Source organism: Rhineura floridana, chromosome 17 (assembly GCF_030035675.1).
Source record: "Rhineura floridana isolate rRhiFlo1 chromosome 17, rRhiFlo1.hap2, whole genome shotgun sequence".
In the NCBI taxonomy this organism is placed as follows: Eukaryota; Metazoa; Chordata; class Lepidosauria; order Squamata; family Rhineuridae; genus Rhineura; species Rhineura floridana.
Window position 1 is genome coordinate 21,388,298 of NC_084496.1, and position 16,291 is coordinate 21,404,588.

The 16,291-nt window shown below is 41.9% G+C and overlaps 1 protein-coding gene across 2 annotated transcripts in view; it reads right to left on the reverse strand.

Moving 5' to 3' along the window:
• LOC133372009 (myosin-16) overlaps window positions 1-13,692 on the reverse strand; it is an 86,440-nt gene extending 72,748 nt beyond the window's left edge. Inside the window, exons 1-4 of one of the 2 annotated variants that reach the window (XM_061600174.1) lie at window positions 13,588-13,692; window positions 12,682-12,965; window positions 8,272-8,415; window positions 6,547-6,703 (exon numbers count right to left, since the gene is read on the reverse strand). In XM_061600174.1, the coding sequence (XP_061456158.1) occupies window positions 6,547-6,703; window positions 8,272-8,415; window positions 12,682-12,891 (511 nt within the window). In that variant the 5' untranslated portion in view covers window positions 12,892-12,965; window positions 13,588-13,692. The other variant, XM_061600176.1, reaches the window with a different exon arrangement.
• Between the last annotated feature and the right edge of the window lie 2,599 nt (window positions 13,693-16,291).

The following is a 16,291-nucleotide window of genomic DNA, read 5'->3' on the forward strand; positions in this document are numbered from 1 at the left end:
GAAGAATATACAGATAAAATAAGGAACAGATTTGAGGCTTTAAACATAGTTGACAGAAAACCAGAAGAACTATGGAGTGAAGTCAGAGAAATTATCAGGGAAGAATGCAAAAAACAATACCTCTTGTTAAAAAGAGAGAAAGACCTCAATGGATGACTGAAGAAACTCTTAAAATGGTTAAAGAGAAAAGCAAAAGGAGATAGAAACACTGTTAGAACCCTAAATGCAACAATACAGCACCTAGTACATAGGGGCAAAGAGAATTATTAAAATAGTTATTGTATAGAAATAGAAGAGGACAACAAGAAGGGTAGAACAAAAGCCCTATTCCAAAAGATTAGAGAAATTAAAGGGAAATTTAAACCAAGAGTACGAATGTTGAATAATCAACAGGGGAACACACTGACTGACCGAGATGAAATAAAAGGAAGATGGAAGCAATACACTGAAGAATTATATAAAAGAGATGCAACGATGACAGATACATTCATGGAGAAACTGTATAATGAAGAATCAGAAGTGTTAGAATATAAGGTGAAAGCTGCTCTTAAAATACTTGGAAGAAACAAATCATCAGGAACAGATGGCATACCAACAGAGTTGCTACAAGTTACTGAGACTGAATCTGTCCAAATTTTCACAAAAAATTGTCAACAAAATATGGAAAACTAAACAATGGCCCACAGACTGGAAGCATTCAATATACATCCCAATTCCAAAGAAAGGGTATCCCTAAGAATGCAGTAATTATCGAACGATTACCTTAATATCCCATGCAAGTAAAGAAATGCTCAAGATTCTACAGCAAAGGCTCTTACCATATATGGAGTGAGAAATGCCAGACGTCCAAGCTGGATTTAGAAAGGGAAGAGGTACCAGAGATCATATTGCAAACATACACTGGATAATGGAACAGACCAAGGAATTTCAGAAGGAAATCACCCTGTGCTTTATAGATTACAGCAAAGCCTTTGATTGTGTAGATCATGAAAAACTATGGAATGCTTTAAAAGAAATGGGGGTGCCACAGCAACTGATTGTCCTGATGTGCAACCTATACTCTGGACAAGAAGCTATTGTAAGGACAGAATATGGAGAAACTGATTGGTTCCCAATCAGAAAGAGTGTGAGACAGGGATGTATTTTATCACCCTATCTGTTTAATCTATACAGAGAACATATCATACGGAAAACGGGATTGGACCAAGATGAAAGAGGTGTGAAAATTGGAGGGAGAAATATCAATAATTTAAGATTTGCAGGCGATACCATATTACTAGCAGAAACCAGTAATGATTTGAAATGAATGCTGATGAAAGTTAAAGAGGAAAGCACAAAAGCAGGACTACAGCTGAACATCAAGAAGACTAAAGTAATGACAACAGAAGATTTATGTAACTTTAAAGTTGACAATGAGGACATTGAACTTGTTAAGGATTATCAATACCTTGACACAGTCAATACCTTGACCAAAATGGAGACAATAGTCAAGAAATTAGAAGAAGGCTAGGACTGGGGAGGGCAGCTATGAGAGAACTAGAAAAGGTCCTCAAATGCAAAGATGAATCACTGAACACTAAAGTCAGGATCATTCAGACCATGGTATTCCTGATTTCCATGTATGGATGTGAAAGTTGGACAGTGAAAAAAGTGGATAAGAGAAAAATCAACTCATTTGAAATGTGGTGTTGGAGGAGAGCTTTGCGCATACCATGGTCTGTGAAAATGACAAATTGGGTGTTAGAATAAATTAAAGCAGAACTATCACTAGAATCTAAAAGGATGAAACTGAGGTTCTCATACTTTGGAGCAGAGCTTGGAAAAGTTACTTTTTTGAACTACAACTCCCATCAGCCCCAGGCAGCAGGGCTACTGGATTGGGCTGATGGGAGTTATAGTTCAAAAAAGTAACTTTTCCAAGCTCTGCTTTGGACACATAATGAGAAGACATGTTTCATTAGAAAAGACAATAATGCTGGGGAAAACAGAAGGGAGTAGAAAAAGAGGAAGTCCAAACAAGAGATGTACTGATTCCATAAAGGAAGCCAGAGACCTGAACTTACAAGATCTGAACAAGGTGGTTCATGACAGATGCTCTTGGAGGTCACTGATTCATAGGGTCGCCATAATCGACTTGAAGGCACATAACAACAACATCTGTATTTGTGTGTGTGCATGTGTGTGTTAGGGATGGAATCCTCTCCTTTTTTACATTTCATTTTTAAGTGTGGCTCTCTGGTGGTCACTAACAATCTGACTTTCTTTTCTTCCAATTTTTCTGATCTCCTCCGATATTGCTTTGCAGAGAATTATCAATATTATAGTTGCTATTTATTCACAAGCCTCCACTGGTATTGGTGTTTTTTTTAACTCTGTAATGATTGCCTGTTTACATACCTTTCCAAGTGCACTGTAGATAGATTAAGGAAGATAATCAAGTCAGTGTCTTCTCCCCTGCTGCTTACAATCAATACCTCATTCCCCCCTGCTGTTTTCTGTCTACCAGTTACAATCAACACCTCAGTGACATCAGTGAAAGGGAATATACATTTGAAGAGCCCACATAGAAAGCAGATCAATAAAAGTATCACTCATACTCAGAGCTTGGAAAAGTTACTTTTTTGAACTACAACTCCCATCAGCCCTAGGCAACATGGCCACTGGATTAGGCTGATGGGAGCTGTAGTTCAAAAAAGTAACTTTTCCAAGCTCTGCTCATACTATCAATGATTTCAAAGCAAAATTTAAAAAATCAGAAAAAAAGAAGAATGAATCGGAAACCAGGTGCAGAGAGTTGCTACTTCAACATTCTCTCTGCAAAGATAGAGAATATCAGAAATAATAATTAATCCGATGGCAACTCTGATTACTGCATAAATGGAGCCCATTTCTAGTGTGCAGTGATCATTTTAGGATGTTTTCAATCTTGTTTTTACACTCACTTTTTAATGTTTGTTTCTGTAAGTTGCTTTGAGTTCTCCTTTCTGAAACAAAGCAACTAATAAATGTGAAAGTGAAATAATCCTTATTGATTACAGCCATAGGCCATTACAATGTAGTACAAAAAAGTACAATCTACTAAAATTCCAAATAAAACCCACTGCGCTACTCATCCAAAATAAAATAAGATAAGTCCAGTGGGAAGAAGTAAAATACCAATCCCCATCGTAAAACCCAAGAACAAAACTAAAACATCCACTGGAAGGTAATGCATATCACAGTGATAACACTACAAACCCAAGAATGGCATGGATTAAAGGCTAAAACTAAACAGAGGGGGACCCCATGCGAGCACCCAATGTTGTTAGGTGTCAGACTCTCATTTTCCCAGCAGCCAAAGCAAACTTCGCCACCTGAAGAGTTACAAAAGGGTCAGAGCCCACTAGGAGAACACATATTTGCTCCAAAGGGGGCCTGCTTAGCAAGGGGCGGAGAATGGGAGCTAGAAATTTCAGCCGAAGCTCATTATACAGAGAGCATCTTAATAAATAATGCACTTCCCCAGAGTTACAGATGCAAACCCTTTGATGGACAGGAAGATTTACATACCTCCCCTCCAGAAAGGCCGAGGACATAGACTGAAATCGTAGGGCCGTAAAGGCCTTTCTTAGGGAAGGGGTGGTCAGGAAGCGAAAATACTGTTCAAGACCAAAAGTTGTTTTGACAAGTGGATACCATAGTGAAAAGGCTGAAAGCGTGGAACCATAAACGTCCCTTCTTTTAGAGTAAAACAAAATTCTGTCCTTATAAAGGAGCTTCACGCGGGGGGAAACGTGGGAGGGAAGAATTTCGGTGTTGATCTCATATCTGGATAAAATCACTTTGGAATGCATAACCCAGGTGTTATAAAAGGGCCTCTGTAGCTGTTCCATGAAACACTTCTTAGGTAGCCGAGAGTCACTCATACATATGAGCTTCAACCAGTACATTGGAAGCGCCGCATGCACAAGCGACTCTATCGAATGGAGACCCGTTTCCATCCTTAAAAGGAGGGCAGGGGTACCCCTTGGGAGGGCAAGGATGTCCCTCAAGAAGGTATTCTGCACAATCTCCAGGGCAGAGAAGTTAGCATGTCCCCAGATCTGTGCCCCGTAGAGGAGCTGGGGGATCACTTTACCACGGAAAGCCTCAACCACAGGGGAGATCAAACATCCCCCTTTAAATCTAAAAAAACGAAGTAGTGAATGGGCAGAACATACTGCTTTCAACTTCACTGCATCAAAATGATGTTTCCATGTCTGGTTGGAAGCAAAGTTTAGACCTAAATATCTAACACTATGAAGTTGACCAATAGGCTGATTATTAACTGTCCACCTATGGACTTTTCTTTTCGTTCCAAACACCACCACATTAGTTTTGGTGTAATTTATTAGTAGATGTTCATTTAGGCAAAACCCGCCCAAGCTTCTATGTAACCTCCTCATCCCAACTAAGGTCACAGAAACCAAGGCCAGATCGTCGGCATATAATAAAACAGAGAAGTTAGTATCCAGAATAGAGGGAGGAAAAAACTCTGAGCCACAGAGAGCTTGCACAATATTATTCACATAGAAGTTAAAAAGAAACGGGGCCAAAAGACAGCCCTGCCTCACCCCTCTGGATGTTGGAATTAGTTCCGATAGCAGACTAATCATTAGCACCCACCCTGACCCTAAGGTAAGTATTTGTATGCAACATGTGAAGCAAACAGAGAAGTCTTCTATCTATATTGGTCTGAGATAGCTTAAACCATAAACAGTCTCTGTCGATGAGATCAAATGCTGAAGTGACGTCAACGAATGTAACAAATAGTTCCCTTTTTCCACACCCAGTGTATTTTTGAATAAGATGGAGCAATGTAAAACATTGGTCAACAGTTGATTTTCCTTTTGTAAACCCCGCCTGTTCTTCAGCAATCACCGAATTCGCAGCCCAAGCATCTAGTTTGCCTAATAAGTACTTGGCATAAAGTTTGGCAACGATATCGAGTAGGCTGATCAATCTAAAGCTTTTGGGGTCAGCCTTAGTACCCTTTTTATGAATTGGGACCACAATGCTGATTCCCCACCCAGGAGGGACTTTGCTGTATTGATTTATAAAAGTAAACAGTTTGGCCAATACAGGGGCCCACCAGTCAGGGTTAGCTTTGAACAACTCTGCGGGAAGCATGTCCTCTCCTGGCGCTTTCTTTGCAGGTACGGAAGAGATCAAGATAGATATTTCTTGAGGAGTGACTGGGTCCCAGTCCAGACAAGAAGAAAAGGTCAAAGAATTAAGGTTAAAATAGGAATCGACATGGGGCGAGAGAGAGGAGTAGGTGAAAAGGGCAAGAAAATAGGAGGACCATTGAGAAGAAGTAACATTAGAGATGTTTTGGTCTTAATGTGCTGCCAATCCATTAGCTCCCAGTGACTGTTATGGACGTTGTTTGTTCTGTTTTATGGTATTCTCTATTTATATTTATGTTTTTAATGTGCAAGTTGCTTGGAGATGTATGGGTTAATAAGCGACTAACAAATCTAATTCATCATCATCATATGTGGAGGCTTCTCAGCATTCACTCAAGCATGGTACGGTAGGTATAATTAGAAATGGAGGAGAGGGGAGGGGGCATCTCTGCACGCTTCCTCCCCTTGCACTTCTAGCTCAGTATTTTTTACACAGATTGACAGCACCTCTCCTGGGTTTAAGACATGGGTCCCAGGGCCTTTCCTAGCCCTAACTGGAGACGTGAGGGATCGAACATGGGACTTTTTACATGTAATGCCTGTGATATGCCACTGAGTTTGGGAGGAGGACAACTGTGTTTGCCCCCTCCAAGGGAGGTGCAGAGGGTTGCGACTCGTGACATGACAACGGGCCTACTCAGTGGTGGCTCCCTGCTTGTGGTCACTGAGCCTGGGAGGGAGGACAACCAGGGCTGTGAAGTCGGTACGCCAAACCTTCAACTCCGACTCCGACTCCGACTCCTCTATTTTTCTACTGTCCGACTCCACCCAAAATTGCTTCTTGTCAATCAAAATTTATTTGGAAGTTGGAGTCGGTACATTTCTACCAACTCCACCCAAAATTGCTCCTGACTCCGACTCCACCCAAAATTGCTCCTCCAACTCCACCCAAAATTGCTCCCAACTCTGACTCCACGACTCTGACACCAACTCCACCCAAAATTGCTTCTTGTCAATCAAAATTTATTTGGAAGTTGGAGTCGGTACATTTCTACCAACTCCACCCAAAATTGCTCCCAACTCTGACTCTAACTCCACCCAAAATTGCTCCTGACTCCGACTCCAACTCCAATTCCACCCAGAATTGCTCACAACTCCGACTCCACAACTCCGACTCCACCCAAAATTGCTTCTTGTCAATCAACATTTATTTGGAAGTTGGAGTTGGTACATTTCTACCAACTCCGACTCCACCCAAAATTGCTCCCGACTCTCACTCCGACTCCACCCAAAATTGCTCCCGACTCTGACTCCACCCAAAATTGCTCCCGACTCCGGCTGCAACTCCACAGCCCTGAGGACAACTGTGGAAGTTTAGGGGGCCCTTCTCAGCACTCACCCATGAGCATGTCGTGGTAGGCGTTGTCAGAGATGGAGAAGAGGTGAGGGGGCATCTCCGTACGCTTCTTGCCCTTGTACATCTGGGCCACTCGGGCTCCGTAGATGGGCAGCCACTTATAAGGATTGATGGTGACACAGAACAGGCCGGAATAAGTCTGGAAGGAGCACAAAGTAGCCAGGATAAGCTTCTTATTGTGAGTTAGTGGGGTCTGGGTTAAGAGCAAGGAAACCGAAGTGCGAATCCCAGCACAGAGTTGCTTTGGTCACATTACTCAGTTACGTTTATACAGCCTGGTGTAGCCTTCACCAGTCTGGTGTTCTCCAGGTGCTTTGGACTGCAATTCCTATTTGCCCCAGCCACCACATGCTGGCTGGTGCTGATGGGAGTCGCAGTTCAAAACCCCTTGAGGGCACCAGGTTGGCGAAGGAGGGTGTAGTGGCAAAGCTTATTCTGGGCAGACCCACATTGAACCAGAGTGAGGGTTGATGTGTTGGAATGCCCCACACCACCCTTTTATTGTTCATGCTTGTTACTCGTCTTGTTACAGAAATTTGAAAGAACCAATAAACTATGCATAAGAACAAAGCTTGAGATGAGCTATCCTCCTGCACCGTCAAGGAATTTGAAAGTGCTTCCCATCCCTCCTGCAAAAATTAAAACAAAAGTTGTCACTTACTAATAAGTTCACCTTTACACATCTGAACTGAATCGAATTTCTCCACTTCTATTTGTGAGTAAGAAAGCAGGCAGCTGGGGGTCTAGCTAAGAGCAGTAGACTGATGATAATGGGGCAAAGCCCCATGCGCCCTAACAGACAACCCTCCACATTCAGCTGTGGAAGATCTGGATGTAAAATAGAAGGCAACTGTGGGTCATGTACACAACCTGCATCCTATGCTTGAAGCGGGATATCGATTTTTTAAAAATCCAGGTTCAGAGTCGGCACATTCAGATACCTGAAACACATCACGTTATCACGCAGCCTGGCCCAAGATCTGACTGGTCTCCTCTTGCCTAGACTACTGTAATGCGCTCTACGTGGGGCTACCCTTGAAAAAGGTCTGGAAGCTGCAACTGGTACAGAATGCGGCGGCGCGCCTGATTAAAGGCAGCCGCTGATGAGACCACATCACTCCAGTGCTAAAAGAGTTGCACTGGTTACCAGTTGCTTGCCGGGCCCAATTCAAGATGTTGGTTTTGACCTTTAAATTCCTACATGGTTTCGGCCCAGTCTATCTGAAGGAGCGCCTCCAGCATCATTAGCTATGCCACCCAACAAGATCAGCCTCAAAAGACCTTCTCTCCATCCCATCAGTCAAAACAGCCAGACCGGTGAGGACTAGAGAGAGGGCTTTTTCAATTGTGGCCCCCACCCTGTGGAACTCCCTCCCAAATGATCTCTGCCATGCACCTTCTATGATGAGCTTCCACCTGGCCTTGAAGACCTGGCTCTTCAGGCAGGCTTTTGGGGTGGGCTAGATTTTATTATCATTGTTTTCAGATTTTTAATGTCTAATGTATTTGTATGTCTATTTTATACATCGCCCAGAGTGGCTGGATAACCAGCCAGATGGGAGACTAATAAATAAAATAAATAAATAAATAAATAAATAAACAAACAAACAAACAAACAAACAAACAAACAAATAAATAAGTGCATCGCCTCTGGAACACCTACATCTACCGTGCTGGTTAGATGCCCTCATCCATCGTCTCACTTACATAGATCCTCATCATTGCATAACGCTGCCGCAGGTTGTCTAAGACGCTGGCTTCATTCAGGAAGGTCATGTTGGCCATGTCGTCAACCTGGTAGAACTTGGGTGGGTTCATTTGATGAACATCATCCTTCTTTAGGGTGACGGTCTGTGCAGTAAAATAATTTAGTGAAACTCCAGGCACAGCACCATAATCCGCACAAAGCTTCCAAGTCTTAACTATGTTCAGCATCATGTTCTTCAGCCTTGCATCCCCAGTTGTTATTAGACACCAACTCCCGTCCAGGGATGGGCGAGAAATTAGATTCAGTGCACAGGTCAAGTCGAATCATCAAATTCGCACTTTCTGAAACAATAGAACTGAAACCCAGCCATCCTTTGAAATTTGCACTTAAATTTTGCAATGCAGTTCGCCAACCAACCAATGTCTACAAAAATGCATATGTCAAGGGAAAACGTGCATAAAAATGAATATATCAGTGGAAATAACATACAAAAATGCATCATATGATCAAAAATGGCTTGCAAAAATGCGTACATTGGTCAAAACTACCTACAAAAATGTGTTTATTAGAAGAAATTCACACTAAAATGCTGGAGAATTTTCATGAGGATTTTTTTTTAAAAAAATCACAAATTGCTGCAAAAATGTTGAGAACTGACTTTAAGACTGGAAAAATGAGAAACTGAGAGAACTGAAATTGACAGGTTTTTCCATTTCTACTCTCCTCATCCCCAACCAGCCAAGCCAATGATGGGATCTGCATTCCACCAATATCTGGGGACCAAGGCTGTGGAACTTTGAGCAGTAAAATATTTACATGTTCTTTCTGGGCAGGGATTGAGGGAACTGTCTCACCCATTTTTCCTGTCCTAAATTCAGTTTTCCACATTTCTGCAGCAATCCATAATTATTAAAAAAAGATCCTTCTGAAACATTTTCAGCATTTCAGTGCAAATTTCTCCTGATAAAGGGTTACTTTCAATGTTAGTTCTACTCAGCGTAGACCCAATGAAATTAAGACATGACTAACTTAGTCATGACCATTAATTTAAATGGGTCTACTCTTGAGTATACAACCCAAACACATTTTTATATGCAGTTTTGATTAATTACACATTTTTGCAAGCAATTTCTCCTAATATAATGCGTTTTGTATGTTGTTTTTACTTGTACATTCATTCTTATGCACACTTTAACTTAACACAATACATTTGTGTAAATAGTGGTTGGTTGGAGAACTGCATTGCAAAATTTGGGTAAGTGCAAATTTCAAATGACAGCTGAGTTTTAGTCTTTATATTGTTTCCGAAGGGGCAAATTTGATAGATTCACCTTTAAATGTGAACTGAAACTAAATTCTCCTCATCCCTAGTTCTGGGCAGCTTAAAATAAAAGTAAAAACATTAAAATGCAATGATAAGCCATCAAACAATATAAAGCAGTATAAAAAAATCTAGCATCAGAGAATAAAATAAATTAATCAGTTAGAAAAATTCTCTAGTGACCTCAAGAATATTTTAGCCAGTTTTGAAATAAAAGAGAGAAAATAAGGTGGCATAACATTAGAGAGGCAATGTGGTGTACTGATTAGAGTGTCAGTCTAGGGCATGGGCGACAGGGTTCAAATCCCCACTCAGGCATGAAGCCCACTGAACAACCTTGAGTCAATCACTATTCTCAGCCTTACTTTCCTCACAGGGTTGTTGCGGGGATAAAATGGAGTGGGGAGAGCATGTATGCCACCTTGCATTCCTTTGAGGAAAGGTGGGCGATAAACGTAATAACAAACAAACATTTCAAAATATATTAAAGGCTGGGAGAATAAAATATCTTCACCTGGCAATGAAAACAGCTCAAAGATGATGCCAGGTGAACCAGGGTGCCACCTCTAGAAAGGCCCTGTCACTAGTTGCCACCTATTGCTCCTCATTTGGTAGAGGCACCCAATAAAGAGCCTTGAGGTGCAGATAGGAAACACTGGCAAATGATAACTGCAGGTCAGGTAATTGCCCAGGTGGAGACAAATTCAGGTTAAAATTTTTTACTATGGGAGACAGACAGAGAGAGCGAGAGAGAGACTTAAGGCAGGGTGAATGAACAAGATGCCTTTCAGATTTTTGGACTACAGCTCCTATCATCCCTGACCTTTAGCCATGCTAGCTGAGGCTGATGGGAGTTGGAGTCCACAAACCTGGATACAACCACGTTTGTTATTCTTGACCTAAGGAACAGGGCATTCAAAAATATTTAGATCTGGGCATTCAAAACTGACTATGCTGGCCAACTATTGGCCAGGTGGCCACCTCAGCCCAATATTCATGTCTAGCCAGGTCTTCATGCTGCTGCCACTGCAGAGAAACTAAGATCTTAACGTTGCCATTTAAGCCTTGGACCTCTGTGCTTCTCACACTTTATAAATGTCACCCATTGCTGTTCTAAATTTGCTTGACTTTGCACACAGTCCTAGTGTGGTCTAGTTGCTAGAGTAACAGGTTGTTTGTTTGTTGCATTTATATTCTACCTTTTTCTCCAAGGAGCCCAAGGTGGCATACATTGTTCTCCCTTCTTCATTTAATCTCCACAACAACCCTCTAAAGTCGGTTAGGCTGAGAGGCAGTGACCGGCTCAAGGTCAGCCAGTGAGCTCTATGGCTGAGAGGGGATTTGAACCCTGGTTGCTCAAGTCCTAGTCCAATATTCTAACTACTACACCACACTGGCTCTCATATCCCTACTGAATCACAAAACATATTTAGTAGTCCTGGGCCAGTTGGCTTTTCTCAGCTTAATCTACCTCACAGGGTTGTTTTGAGGGAGAACAGCCATGCAGAATGCCCTGAGCTCCATGGAGGAAAGCCAGGGCAAAAATATAGTTGACCCCCTCCATCACTTTCATCACTCAGCCAGCTCCTAAACCCTGATTGCTACACACTCTCTTTCACCCTGCAGCATTTTTCTCCAGCTTAAGGGCTCCTCCAGTCAACCTGTTTATTGAGTTGATTTGATGGCACATCAGATTACGTGGCTACATTATGTCTTTATTGAGCATTTGTTCTTCTTTGTTTACAGGATGGTTATACAACAATAACCATTCATGCTGATTTGAAAACATAGGAAGAGCCTGTTGGATCAGGCCAGTGACCCATCTAATCCAGCATCCTGTTCTCACAGTGGCCCAATTAGATGCCTGTGGGGAAGCCAGCAAGCAGGACCTCAGCACAAGAGCACTTTCTTCTACTTTGGTTTCCATCAACTTGTATTTGGAAGCATGCTACCTCCAACCATAGAAGCAGAAAATAGTCACCATGGCTAGTAGCCACCGATAGCCTTATCCTCCGAGAATTTGTCGAATCCTCTTATAAAGTCATTGCTTGCAGGGTGTTTATACATCTTCCTGTTAATCATCACACACTTTTCAGTGCATTTCCCCAAGACTTTCCCAGCTTCAAAATGTCAGTTAAAAACAAGCTCAACAGAGCACTTTTATCCACTTCAAATGCTGAAACCTGAAGTTCTGGTCTGTGCTTGAACCCTTCCCACAAAATTGGGACAGCCTAGAGGCATCCTAACGTAACTGACCCCACGGTAATCAGGAACTCATAATCTAATCCTTTTTTGTCAATCCCAGTTGAGTTGTAACTCAAACTTGGAGAATTCCAAGGCCTTGGTGGTTTCTTGGTCTAAATGACCAACTTCATCATGCAAAAATTGTTTATATCTCCACTCTGCCTTGCAGCTAATATCTAGGGATGGAACGTTCTGTCAATTTTGGTTGTCTCAGTTTCTCATTTTTCCAGTGTTAAATTCAGTTCTCCATATTTCTGCAGCAATTTGGAAAAAATAAATAAATAAAATCCTAATGAAAATACTCCTACATTTTAGTGCAAATTTCTCCTAATAAACACATTTTTGGAGGCTAACATCCATATTTTGGCAAGAAATTTCTCATCATATAATACATTTTTGTATGGCATTTTCAGATATTTTCATTTTTATGCACATTTCCCTTAACAAAACATTTTCCCTTAACATATGTATTTTTGTAAACATTGTTTGGTCAGTGAACTGCGTTGCAAAATTCAAATAAGTGCAAATTTCAAAGGATGGCTGTGTTTCAGTCCTTGCATTGTTTCAGACAGTGCGGATTTGATAGATTCATCTTCAAATGCAAACTGAATCGAATTTCTCACCCATCCCTACTAATATCCCCTTCCCACTTAAAAAAGTTCTACTCAGCGTAGACCCCTTAAAATTAATGGGCATGACTAACTTTGAGTCCTTTAATTTCAGTGGGTCCACTCTCTCAGAGTAAATGTTACTTAGCTAGAACCCATTGTCAGGTTCTTCCGCTAAGGAGCAGGTCAAAGACCTTGCCAGCTAAGAAAGCATTCCTCCTATCCCATCAAGTCACCTGATTTGTCACTGTCTTCACAGTGACTTGATTGTCACTTTCGGACTGAACTTCTCCAGCGATGAATCCCTCTTTTTCATCCTTGACCCACACTGACTTCTTGATGTCATACGACTTGCCCATTGCCTCAATCTTCTCTTTCTCGCTGGGAGCCAGGAACAACATGGGGTCCACATCCTCCCCACATTCTCCTTTATATGCGCCGGGCATCTTGGCAACAGTTTAGGCACAAGGCTGAACCAGAAAGGAAGAAAAGGCAAAGAAGAGTGTTGCCCACAAGGCTCCTGGATGAGGGAACGGAAAAAGTAGAGCACAGTCAGAAGATTTCTCCATGTAGCCGCCTCTGTTTTCTTGTCAACCCTTACGTTTATGCCATCGTTGATTTATATGCCAGTTTTTGGTCCAAAGGACCCCAGAGCTGAAAACAGCATATTAATGTTAAAGAATTTTGCAGTAAAAGTACATAAGGCTATAGCCTTAGACTGAGACAGACCATTGGTCCATCTTGATCAGTATTGACTGGCAGTGGGTTCTCCAGGCTTTCAGGAAGGGATCTCTCCCAGGTCTCCCTTGGGATGCCAGAGATTGAACCTGGGAACTTCTGCATGCAAAGCAGATTCTCCACCTTACGGTTAATACAATCTATCAAAATGATGAAATAGCAAAATCACAAAATCCCCACTAATCACACTGGACCTGTGTTAGGAACCCCAGTTAACCCCGGGGGCAAAGAGAGAGAGAAACCATCCGGCTTTAATTTCTTGCCCTTTGAAAATACCACAATCTGGAGATGGTTCTTACCACCACCACCACCTCCCAGAAATGGCCAAAGAGTACCTACCAGAGAGACAAGACACAGAGACACCCCTGGCTTACAAGAGACTGGCTCGACTCTTTTATACCCACCCAATAAGTCTTGAGGTATCAGTTTCTCCCTATGAGCATCAGTGGCTTTGTCCAAGGAAGGCTGATTGGCCCAGGAACAGATCCCTCAGGAGAGATCAAGTAATGCCTCTGTTTCTTGGGGATTTCGTCTTGCCTCGCTTCTCCTTCTAGGGCGACTTATAAACACAGCCGTGCAGCTCAAGGGACTGAAGGAGGCTGAAATAGAACCCCTGCCTTGCGGATTTTGCTTTTTAAAGGCACTGTTTCAGCCCAGGCTCACTTACACCAGGTGAAAGGAAAGAATTTAGCCAGTTGGCAGTGAGAAGGAAGCAGGAATTAGGGTGGATTCCAATAAGGGTTGGCCTTGCAGTGCCCACTTCAAATGGGATACGGGAATCTAAATACCAAAAATAAATATCAATGCAGAAACTATATATGGATAGCCCAGTGCTTGGAATGATGCCATTCAATTTGACCAATTTTGCTGGAAAAAAATCACATTTTATTTATTTATTTAAACAAACAAACAGGCCTATACCTGAAAGTTGTTCCCACAATTGCTGAGTGAACTGAACTTGAATTAAGTTCATTTTGGGGTAGAACGTGGAACGATTTCACATTCATCTTTAAGTTAATTCTCTTACACTTTTAAAAAAAACTCTTTAGACTCTTAGTGCCTTTAAGCTTAAATATCATAACTGTTGGGGACAATACATTAAACCATTCACTTTCCACTGTGTTTTGATGTTTCTGTAGTCTTAAATACATTGGACACTTTAACGCAGGAGCTGGTAACATTCTGAATGCTTTTTTTATTTTTGCCGAGAATCACTTGGATAAACTTGAACTGAATTGTGAACGGAACATGAATCAATTTATTTATTTATGTCTTACATTTATACCCCACCTTTCTTTCATCAAGGAACCCAAGGCGACATACATGTGGTTCCCAAGCGGTTTCTTATCCAAGCACTGACCAGACCTGCTTAGCTTCAGCAAGGTGGTAGCCTCATGTGCCATCAGACCCTACCCTGGGACCAAAGCACAACTAGTTAGTTTGTAACGTGACGGACATGAACTGGAATTAATTCCATTTTGGACATTTTGAACTTGAACTAGATCTAGTTCCTTTTTAAACTGAACTTTCCAAGCCCTGGGATAACCTAATACATTTAATGTTGTTCCATTTCTATTCAAATAGTCATACAACATTTCATTTTAAACCTTGAAAAATAAGAGCCCAGCTTGGGGATGGAGAACTTGTAGCCCCTAGATGTTTTTGGACTACAACTCTCAGCATCACTGATGCTAGGAGTTGGGTAGGTGGGCTGGGACTGATGGGAGTTGGGAGTTGGTTCCCCATCCTTGGCCTAGGGCTTGCCTGTTACCTGCTGTTTTTGCACTCTTCAGTTGGGTAACCTTTCCTCCTTCAACAGTGTTTTGAACGGCTAAGTGTATTCTTCTGTGCTAGGCTGCAGCCACAGGGCCATTGAGAAGCTGAAACAGTACTGTTGCCTGGCTTCCAGCCCTCACTTCTCTTTGCTGATATTACTCTGGCAAGTGCCCCATACTTGGATGCTGCTATATAAATAATCATTAAAGCTGTCGATAGGCTAAGTACGTCTTCAATTAATTGTATGAGGTTTAGGTTGCGTGCGCATCACACATTTAAAGCACACGGCTTCCCCCACAGAATCCTGGGAACTGTCGTTGTTAAGGGTGCCGGGAATGGTAGCTCTATGAGGGATAAACTACAGTTCCCAAGATTCTTTTGGGGAAGGCATGTGCTTTAAATGGTGTGATGCGCATGGAAGGGTAGTTAATGAAACAAATTTCATTTGTATAAATTTGCATAAATTTGCATGAGTAAAAACAATAGTTCTGCACACACACAAAAGCATTGGGTTAGATCCAGCTAATTTCTTACATTCCCCCCTCCCTTGCATTTATAGCCCACCTTTCTTCTGTTATGGAACCCAAGATGGTGTACATGTGGCTCCTAGCTAGTCAGACTGACAGCACAACCCTCTACTATGGATAGATGAATCGGTCAGGTTCAGTTTGTCTCCATTTCTCATTCAGTTCTCCACATTTTAGCAGCAATGATCCTCATTAAAATTTGACAGCATGTTAGTGTGATTTTGTCCTAATATTCACTTTCTTATATGCAGCAGCAGAATGCAGAAATGACTGGTCTGTAAAGACTGGTAGTTGGAAGAATAAAGAACCTTAAGGTTTATTCTACAAAGAGGTAAAGTCATACATGCTGAAGCAGCCATGTGGCTTGCACTTAAGGAACCATGACTAGGTAACTGAGAACAAAGACAGAGAAGGGAGGAAGGGGAGGAGCAAAGCCTGCAAAATTAACAAGCACTTTAGAGGAAGAATCAGCAGGGGGAAGAATAGATTGCCCTTCTGTCTATCCCTTCCCACTGGTTCAGGTCATTTGCAACATGTGTTGGTGCTGTACTCCCAACACCAACAGTTTTGAGTTTCCTGGGAAGAGGGATTGATTCTTAAACCATTCTGGGAGCTTTAACTCTGTGAGGGGAATAGGGAGTCTCCTAACAACTCTCAGCACTCTTAACAAACTACAGTTCCCAGGATTCTTTGAAAGAAGCCATGACTATTTACTGGTATAACACTGCTTTAAATGTATGATGGGGTCTGTCTGTTGTTTCTTGACAATTCCAGATGACCTGTTCCATTCAGGAGGCAAATGGCT